This window comes from Magnolia sinica, chromosome 14 (genome assembly GCF_029962835.1).
Source record: "Magnolia sinica isolate HGM2019 chromosome 14, MsV1, whole genome shotgun sequence".
Classification (NCBI taxonomy): Eukaryota; Viridiplantae; Streptophyta; class Magnoliopsida; order Magnoliales; family Magnoliaceae; genus Magnolia; species Magnolia sinica.
Window position 1 is genome coordinate 58,684,662 of NC_080586.1, and position 10,860 is coordinate 58,695,521.

At 38.3% G+C, this 10,860-nt stretch overlaps 1 protein-coding gene across 4 annotated transcripts in view; it reads left to right on the plus strand.

The window, feature by feature from the left end:
- Nucleotides 1-10,494, plus strand: part of LOC131225832 (uncharacterized) — a 56,799-nt gene extending 46,305 nt beyond the window's left edge. For 2 of the 4 annotated variants that reach the window (XM_058221425.1, XM_058221426.1), the window contains exon 9: nucleotides 10,122-10,262. Coding sequence is in view for 1 of the 4 variants with exons in the window: in XM_058221424.1 (XP_058077407.1) it covers nucleotides 10,122-10,309 (188 nt within the window). In the remaining 3 variants the exon portion in view is untranslated. Of the gene's footprint in view, nucleotides 1-10,121 lie in introns of all 4 variants that reach the window. The other 2 variants (XR_009161581.1, XM_058221424.1) reach the window with 2 other exon arrangements.
- The last annotated feature ends 366 nt before the right edge of the window (nucleotides 10,495-10,860 follow it).

The following is a 10,860-nucleotide window of genomic DNA, read 5'->3' on the forward strand; positions in this document are numbered from 1 at the left end:
CCACTTAGAATTACCCTTCAGACTCTCATTCCTGCTCCCACTTCCTACCTATTTATACTTGTGTATATTTTGACACAAATGCTTCCCCATTCTTGCACCTGAATTTGTTGTTGCTTCGCTTCACAGTTTGTGCAATTATAGGCCAAATCATTCTTATAATCATGTACACAAATAATAAACTTCAATACAAGTTAAAAGCAAAAGTATTTGAAAAAATAAAAATTGCAATAATAAATATATCAATAAAATACATAGATGTAAGGTGATATCTGTCTGAACATAATGGCAGTACGATAATATATTAAAACAAATTTAAAGACAAACAATAGCAAGTAAGAAAAAAGAATGAAAGAAAAGAAAATATATTTTTTGGAATTCTAAATCTTTTTTAATAAGAGGTAATTTAAATATAATATCAATGGATCCATGCCCAAGTTTGTGTATCGATGATTTTGATGTTCTTTGAGTTGAAAACCACCAATACACAACAACAAAAATTGACAATTTTCATCTGATTTTGTTGGAAACTTTGGATAGCGAATCTGAAGATATGAAAGTGTTTTTCTCACGATGGATGACGGTAGTCTTTTAAATCTGATTTTCTGTCCTCCCCAAGCTTAAAATACAAGAAAAATAAGCAAAAATGGGTTTTAAAAAACCCCCTCTTTATATTCACCAAAAGAGTTGCACTGTGCAACTCATCTAGACTCGTTCCACTTCGGGTTGACTCGTCCCAGTATGAGTAATCTCAATTCAAGACGAGTTGGACCGAGTCAGGGCCCAATCCCCTGATTTTAACCTATAGGTTGCCCGACTTGTCACTCTATCGATCCAATATCATCATACTGATATTCTACTGGCATCTCACCAAAAGATTTACAATTTCCTTCGAAGTAAAAGAAAACAAAAAGCATTCGTTCTTCATCAAATTCATCTTGACCAGTCCATGGTACATAGTTTTAGATTGATTGGTTATCCCACACAACCAAACAAACCCCCCCCCCCCCCCACACACACACACACACACACGCACGCACAACAAATCTAGATTGATCGATTTATGTCTCAATTCATAGGAATGCCAATAAACACAATGTTTAATCTAAAGGACGATATCCTAGATTTCATAAAACATGGAAGCTAGGCTCCACTGTCGAAAATCCCTTTAGATGCCCAGGCTGTAATCAAGTGACAAATTGAGGACAATGTGAAGTATTGTAGATCACTATTTGAAGGAACTATTCGTTGTCACCACCACTGTTCGAGTTGTTGGTATTGCTACAAGTTTCGCTGGCTAGAGATAAAGAAACAGTTTCGTTATCGCTGACAATATCGCCGATAACCGGAAACGGGGGAAAATGGTGGAATTTTTCAGTGAAACTTTAGGAGATGCCTAAATACACATATTTGCATATTCAGGAATTTAAATAAATAAATAAATAAATAATAATTTTTTTTTAAAAAAAAAGCAGAAAAATGCACACATAATAAGTTTTCATTTAATGGGGGCCCAAAAGTATGCATTGCTGTAAGAAATCACTTCAATAATAACCAAATTAATTTATATAATACAAGTGCAGCTACCATACAATAATTAAGACAAATCAAGCATTCTATTACACAATACCCAGGCGTGACAGTTATTACAATCCCTATGCGCCCGTACATTATCCTTTAAACCATGTCACTGAAGCTATGGACTGCACATGGGTGACCCATGCAACAAAAATCTCTCATATGGAAAAATCCCATCCCTTCAGCTGGCAACCAACAAATACAGCCACATTCAATCAGAAAATGAAAAATATTTGATGGCTAGGATCTCATAATCTTGGGTATTTTGTTGTACGGGTTGTCTGCATTCAGTCCCATAGTGCCCCATTTTGAATTGGAAGTTATTTGATACTCGCTGGAGGTTGATGGTTGTTGATGCTCTGGCACTTAAAAATTATACAAATGGCCTTGATTAACTCAATTACGCCGACTGGATTGTGGAACCCATGGTCGTTTACAGTCCCTATGGTTGAATAATCGTAACCTCTTATCTGTGGAATCTGTGGACACTTGCTTATTGAATAGAACCATTGGATATCTTTCATTTTTAACCATTCAATAAAATGCCCACCAATTGGATGGTCAGATCATAAAATATACCTAAATCTTGTTTAATGAGACATCTAAACTGAAACCCACAATATGGATAGTTGAATTGGAATTAATTATATGCCATGTATGCAAATCCAAATCAGGTGGAACACACCACTTGAAACAGTGGTGATTGAACACCCACCCTTAAAAACTTAGGGGTCGTTCGGCACCATGGATTTGGAGTGATTTGAGGGGATTTCAGATCCCCTTGTTGTTTGGCACCATAAAGTAACTGGAGGTTTCAGATCCAGAGGGTTTCAAATCCCCTCAAAGAGGGGGTTTGAAATCCATGGTGAGAGCTTGGATTACATGTAAAAGCCTTCCAATAGTTGCATGTGTAGTATGTGTGTCACTAGACTATTAAACTATTGGGCACATGGCCCACTAATGATATCCCAAAACAACTAGATTATCAATTGCATCACTATAATAACTTTAATATGATGATCAGTGCCGTCCAAACATTGTCCATTTAAATCAATGGTTAAAAATTGTTGGTTAGTCACTCAGACATGATTTTGTGCTTGTGGCCCATCCGAGACTTGGAATTTCATCATTTTCGGGCAAAATATATATTTCAACGGGCTTATTACAACCATTGTGTCAAATATTACATATGTTAACTAATTAGAGATATTAAAGTTGATTTAGTAATTAAGTTCAAACCCCTATAAATATACCATGCATAGCTACTTTTGGATTAAAGTTGATTCTCAATCTAGGGTGCCAAACACAATAGGAGGATTTCAAATCCAGTGGGTTCTGAATCCACTCTCCCAAACGGGCCCTTATTGGAGGCCATAAAGGAAACAATGTATGTGTTGTATATTACGCCTCCATCCATTTTTCGAGATCATCTCAATGGGATGGGCCCAAAATGAAGAAGATCCAAATCCTAGGTGGACCACACGACTATAACAATGTTCATTCAATGCCCACCATTTAATGGCCACTTTTCTTGTGGTGTGGTCCACTTGAGATTTGGATCTGCTTCATTTTTGGGTCAATGCCATAAAATGATCTGGCAAAATGGATAGACGGCATAGATATATAACGCGTACATTGAGGTGGGCCCCACACTCAGGGTCCCATTCCCACACACATTGGTACAACAACTAAGTTGCATCCGAATGATGTTGAGGACGCCGATTGCGTGCGAAAGCCTTTCGTGGGAAAGCTAGGTGGGGCCCATCGTCATGCTTATGAGAAACCCACCCTGTCCATCCGCTTTGCTAGATCATTTTAGCACATGGGCCTAAAAATGAGGTAGATCCAAAACTCAAGTGGGCCACAAGATAGGAAATGGTGAGGATTGAACGTTCACCGTTAAAACATTTTTGTGTTTTCAATTCATCCCAACAAGAATGACATTATGAATGGTATGGATGGCATATAAACATCACAGTGGATTCCAGGGAGGTTTCAATGGCAGACATTTTCCCACCCACTTTTTCCTGTCGTGCGGCCCACTTGAGTTTTGGACCTGCCTCATTATTGGGCCCATATCCTAACATGGTCTAGTAAAACGGATGGACGGGGTGGATTTCTCACAAGCATGACAGTGGGCCCCACCTAGCTTCCCTTGTCTGGAAGTTCATGCGGAAGGCTTTTGCAGGCAATCTGCGTCCGTGTGGGGATACCCAATTGATGACACTGCAGGTATGGTCAGTTGTTTGTGGGCCCCACCATGATCTATATATTTTACCCACAATGTCCATTCATTTTGGCAGATCGTTTTAGGGCATGAGCTAGAAAATAAGGTAGATCCAAATCTCAGGTGGACCACACCATGGAAACAACAGTGATTGAATGCCCACCATTAAAAACTTTTTGGGGGTCATGAAAGGTTTTGATCAAGCTGATATTTCTGTTTTCCCTTCATCCGGGTATGTGTGACCTAATCAAGTGGTTGGATGGAAAATAAACATTACAGTGGGCATGCGTCCGAAAATTTTACACCTGTAATATATTAAGTCCAATTAAACTAATTAAATTTTCAAACCCACCATCACTAAGTCACGGTCCCAAAATCAGATTGCTTGAACGATATTGGCCTTGATTCTTGGACACTTGTTTATTGAAATAGGACCATTGGATATTTTTCCTTCTTAGCAATCCAAGAAGTGTCCAACAATCTCATTGTAGGATGAGGAAATAAACCTAATTTTGGGTTGTAACTTGTAAGACATAATATGGACAAATTAATTTCAATTACTTGTTCACCACGTGTGCAATATTTAAATATAATTAATGGGTTGTATTTTCATACATGTCTTCTATTATTTATAAATTATAGTAGTTGATTTTGAATGTAGTTGCATCACTCCGTCAGACAAGTAATAGTTTAGGACCATATACAAAGGAAACTTATTATGAGCACTTTTTTTTTGTGATATTTTAATTTCTAAGTGTGTAATGATATCCTTTTTAACATCCCCTGAATTTTCATTGAAAAATTCAACCAATTTATCAATATTGCCCAATGTTTCCCAAAAACAGCGAAATATTATGCAATACATCCAATATTTCCTATGTGATAACCAATATATTTCCGTATCACAAGGGTGTGATACATGCATTGATACCAATACTGAAAACATTGATTACAACTTGATTTGCTAGGCAAAAATGATGTTTTGGGCCCTAAGCATTTGGGCTTGCAAGAAAATATGGCCTAGGCCAGATCACGGGCCTGTCATTATAGGCTACGCGAGCTTTGGGCTCGTTTCCATCGACTTTTCTGTCAAGTTGAATGTTTGATACCTGTTGTAATGGTCAAGATTAAGTTGCCCGAACTCAGCTGTCAAAATCCATGGCAATCAGGCAATGGCCTGCTCTTCCACTTGACTATATTTCCTTATCCCCTCCTTGTGCTGCAAAGTGCAAATCTTAAATAACTTGGTCCATAATGAAGTCTTTGGAAGACAGATGTTTTACAAAGAACAGATACATGTCCAGTAATTGGTTGTGAATACTGAAGACTAACATCCATTGCCAATGTCGCATATATTGTTCCAAACTCTTCATCAGAAGCATTTTCACGTTTGATCTCCTCAAATCCAATTACTTGTACACCAATGGCTGTTAAAAGATGTGACCCTCGTCTCAAATCATTTGTTACTCAATGTTTAAATGGAAAGTGAACTCTTGAAAACGTGCTCTACTTAGCATCATGTGTGCTTAGTTTCTTCTGCGAGTAGAGATACCACTGGGGTTCATGATTCAAGAAACATGACTCTGACCTAATCATTTTTTGAAAAGACTAGGGGATAACACTGACTTGCTCGAGCATCTGTCAGAGGCTCGTTTTGGTGTCATCTTCAACTTTGAAGGCATCACTGGGTACCATCACGAGGACAAATATACAGGATAATTTATGGTGATGATCCCAAGGCATGCAAGGTTTATAATCACAAGCCCAGGAAATTAGGCCCATGATCCTGCCTGGGCCCATATGTTTAGGGCTTATAACTCCTTTCTCTTCCAGCTAGTTGTGTTGTATCTTCTTTTTCAAGTTAGCTCATTGAGCACGCTTCTCTTCCTATAAAACCATGTAAAAGACTCATCCAAAGAGAGTGAAAGTTATTCGTAGCTTGCCAAAGAACCTTTCTTTATGGGTGTGACTCTTTTCCGTATCTCCATAGAAATAGCGTGACTCTCTTTCTTCAAGGGTGTGACCATCTTTTGTATCTCCATAGAAATAGTGTGACTTTCTCTATAGCCCTTACTGTTAACCTTTTAGAGCCATGTGCCTCTCTGAACCTTTCTTCTTGACCTAGAAAAACCTTTCTTCTTGACCTAGAAAAAGCAGCCCGGTAAACTGAACCCCTACCCATTCATCCTGCAGAGATGCTTGACAAGATAGAGGTTGCACGTATGTGATCATTTTATGCTGAAGTCAACTCCAAAGATACAGGAATGGATTGGAAAATGATGTTCTAGAAGTGGGATAAGACATAAAAGACTGACGCAAAAGTTTGTCTTCGGGATACGAGTCAAAACTCTATCACCACTTCTGACAAATGGATCTAGGCATTCCAGCATACAAGTTCTACTTATGATCTAGAACAATATCATTGAACTGGAAGACCAATATGCAGTGAGGTTTATTTTGGGGTTGGTTTCCTACTTAAAAACCTCCATCTCTGGAATTTATTTGATTAGTGAGGCTCGATAAATTGATTAAAGTCAAGGGAAGCATAAAAAGGAAATTGTTGCATTGAATTCTACCCATAGGTTCTTAAAGGGAAAATGGAGACAAACCCTGTACAAACCTCAACCCACCAAACCATAGACAATGAGGAATGGGGACGGAAGTGGATCAAAGGCTACCATTTGGTCATAAGCAAGAAGAATGAGAAGTGCTAGAAGTTCCAGAGTTTTTGTTATAGGTCCGAGAATTTATTCGATTATTGAGGTTCAGTTACTTCAATGAAGTTGAGGGAAACATTAGAAGGGCCTTATAAACTTCAATTCCTCTCATACGTTTGTGAAGGGTAAAGAGATAAACCCCTTACATACATCAACCCACCAAACCCTAGACAATGAGGAAATGGAAAGGAAGTGGATAAAAAACCACCATTTGGGAGAATGAGAACTGCTAGAGGTTGCAGAGTTTTGTCATAGGTTCTGTGTGTGCCCTCAAAGAAGATTCTGCAACCATTTTCACATTATAGAAATGTAGGGAAACAATCAATCAACATGAAGATGGGAGGTACTATCAATGAAACCTTCATGGAGATGTTGGAAGTCTGATCATCTGACAAGTATTTCTGAAAGTGCCACTTGAGGAAGAAGATTGAAGGAATACCCACAAGCACTTGGCCATCAAAGTGGAAAGTGCAAATGGGATTTATGGAAACCACTGCCTGAAAGCTATTTTGGAAAGCTGAAGTCAGATGTTGAAAGGTTATCATAACCTGATAAGATGTTGTGGTCAGAAATATAAATGGAATCAAAGTGGAAAGTGCAAATGAGATTTATGGAAACCACTGCCTGAAATCTATTTTGAAAAGATGAAGTCAAATATTGAAAGGCTATCATAACCTTATTAGGTGTTGTGGTTTAGAAATATAAATGGAATCAAAGTGACCTATTGTTCTTGGTATCACTTTCCATCGTCCACAAGTGAACATGAAGTTTGGTGCAATTTTGTTTCGATGGATGTGTTCCGTCTCTTACTTGGAAGGTCATAGCTTTTATTCAAAATTCTTCCATTTATGATCTTAAGAAGGATAAGTTGAAGTTTGTACAACATCCTGTAGCTCAGTAAAGAAACAAAGAAAAGATTTCTGGTCTAATTGTGAATAATAGTATTTAAGACGTCAGGTGCTCTTTCCAAACATCCCAAGACCCAATAAAATTGACATTCTCAAATTCCTTCCCATTCAGGCAAGTGATCAGAATGGAGTTGACAGTTTAAAGAAAGTGAACATGTAGGTTCCAGAGGATCGATTACCAGAACTTTGCTGCAAAATCGGCCCAAACATACACGTGCCCAAAAACTCAAAAGGGGGAACCAAGGGCCACATTTTTTTAGCTATTTATCCTAACCTATTGTGTCCGTGTGCACCACCCCAACGCAGTAGCCTTTAAAGGCTCCATTTTAGTCATTGGAGGGTTTTTGTGTGTGTGTGTGTGTGTGTGTGTGTAGGGGCCATTTCACCTAATATCTAAGGGCTTTTTTTGTTAACATCACCTTTTAGGAACCCTTCTGTATGTTTAAGGTTTAACAGTTTGTTGAGAATTACTAGGAGAATATTTTTACGTATAGGGAGACTTCTATGCATAGTTTATTGGGGTTTATTTCTAAGGGTTCTAGCACCAACTTCTTAGATGTCCTTCGCAGTGATGGTTCTATACAATTTTACTTTTTGAAAGGTTCTATTGGGGTTTTGGTTCTATACATGTGTGTGTATAAAGCCCAAAAAGAGCTACGGAGAAGTGTACGGGTTGGCCTGTAATAGTATCCTTATTTGGGCATCTTTGGTTGAATTGTAGGGTCCAGATGGTTCTCAATGGCCTTCTTCGAAGATCGTTGGGGGCATTATTAAGGCGGACATAATTTGCTTTATGAAGACATTTCACAACAAGGCAAATCCTGAACAAAGGTCTAAATGGTACCTTTATCTCGTTTATCCCTAAGGTTGAAGAGAATATAATTTAAGAGATCATAGAGCTTGGAATTTGACATGTACATAATTCTTGCGAGACGCCTTTCGGACTAAGGGAGGTTCTGAGCCAAATCATTAAGGATAGGTAGATTATGGACGACATTCTAGTGGCCAACGGATGTATAAGCTTGAGGAAAAAGAAAGGCAAAGCCAGCATCCTTTTTAAGATCCACATGGACGAGGTTTATGACCACATGTACAGGGATTCTTTTATTATACTATCTTCATGGAATGAGCTTTGGCTCCAGGTGGATCAGAATGCATTTCCTCATTTTTATTAACAGCTTCCCCTCTTGCTTCATTTCTTGCTCTGGAGACCTTCAGCCAGAAGATCCATTATCTCCCTTCCTTCTCCATTTTATTGAATAGTCTGTGGAGGTAATTGGAGAGAGTCATCAATCATGGTCTCATCACAGATTCATTATCAGATAGCCTGATTTATCGATATCTCATCTTCATTTTGCAGATGACATCCTTATCAAATGTGGCGACTGACTCTCTGTAGCAGGTGAAAAATATCAAAGGATCCACTAATGCTTCGAAGCAGTGTTGGGTCTTAGGGTGAGAAAAAGCTTCATGCTGAGTTGGCTTGGCTGATCATTAGCATTCTGGCTTGTCTTGCATGATTTCCACGACTCTTCCATTAAAACTGCCTACTTAAACAAGAACCATTCTAGCACCGCTAGTTAAGCATCCCTTCTTAATAAAGAGAAAATTGCATTTAGGGTAACTAAGCAAAAATTTCAAACTTGCAATAGACCCCACCCCATTTTGTAGGCAGATCAGCTGGTCCAACCTGTTCCAAGTTGGTACATTTGTAGTATTATTGAATAAAGGGATAAAATGATAGGGATAAATGAACTGCCAAGTGCACAGCAAGATAGGGTGTCGGTTTCGAAGTGAAGGTTGTAGGTCCATGAGTTGGTCATAAACTCATGGACCTACAACCGACCCTGGTTTTTTAGGGACTCGGCCTGTTTGGTGGTTCCAGTCTGAACCTGCCATGGTCGTTCATCCATTCTGGGTTTTAAAACACCAGTAATCATCATAGCCTGCCTCAACATATCAAGTTCCATTCTTGTGGAATAGTTGCATGCAACAACCTTTCACATGACATCTCCAAATCATTAGTTCGAAAACCCAAAAACTCGACTCGATATTCTGCCAGGTTGGGTTGATCCAAAGATTTGACCCAACTCGACTTGACGATTATTACTTAATTTGACATAGTAAAAAATAAGTAATATCAAAATTTTAAAAATAACATCAAACCATTTAAAGATGCACTGGTTCGGTCAATCTCTATGTGATAAAGGTTGTAGGTTTGATTCCCTCCATCCTCCATTTATAATTTTATTAATGTTTGCATGTGACTCGGTTTGATCACCACAGGTCATGTCGAATCTACCGAGTGGTCAAGTCAACTCAATAAGTAATCCTAAGTTGCTGTCGAGTCAGGCCCAGGATTAAGTTTCCCAGTGACTTGGCTCGAAATCTGGCTGAGTTGAGTTGACTCAGCCAAGTTTCGAGTCAATCCAACAATGTTTATAAGTATGCTCCAAACATGATTATAGGAAGCCATCTCCATAAAAGAATCACATAAAGACTACCATGAAATAATTTTTTAAATTGTCTTTTAAACAGAAGCTTTGTAAATCTTGACTTGTTGTGTGCTACATCTACCAATCAAAATAAAGAGCCTTTTTGCTACAAGGAACGTGAATTCTTTTGCCATGTTTGAATTTAGCTGTTCATCTGTTGGACCTATGGCAATGACATATTGTAGCTTGTTTCTTGCAGCCAGACCAGGATTCCAAAGGCCAGAAGGTTGTAGTTCTTCATCAAAATCGTACATGGATCCTGTCCCCATCACAGAGAATGGTCTGCTCCCACCAGATTTTGTTCTAGAGGACCCTGATTCTCACTTTATATATGTATGCAAGAAGATGGACGGACTGATGGGGCTTCCTACTGAAACCATCCAGTGATATAAAAATGGTGCATCGACTGATGAGATGTCCAATTACACCACACTTAAAATATGTGTCTGTGTTTATTAAAACAATTTCCGCTTGTCATTTGTATAATGTGAATTGGATTCCCATTCATGGCCCAGCACTGGTCATTATTGACATGCAAAGATGAAAAATAAGGATTGCATCCATTGATCAAAGCTCCAGTTTCTATTGGTGACATTTCTTTACTCATACCGAGGGTCCCACTTGCGTGAAAAGGTCATGCCCTAATTTAAAGAGATTTTTATTATTATTTTTATTATTATTATTTAAAATTCCCTTCTCCATAAATGTAATAACCACATGCATTTTTCAATGTTATATAAAACAACTCATTCTATCACATTGAATTAACCCCAGGTTAGTTTAAAGAGAAAAAGGCAATGTTGCTGTCCCTCAATCTGTCCCCCAAAATCTGTCCCTCCCTCCATAAAATGTTGCCATCCCTCCCAGTTTTATCAGATTGATTTTTCTATTACAAAAGAGTTTAACTTATGGCTGTAATTTGCTCATATACAGTAGAA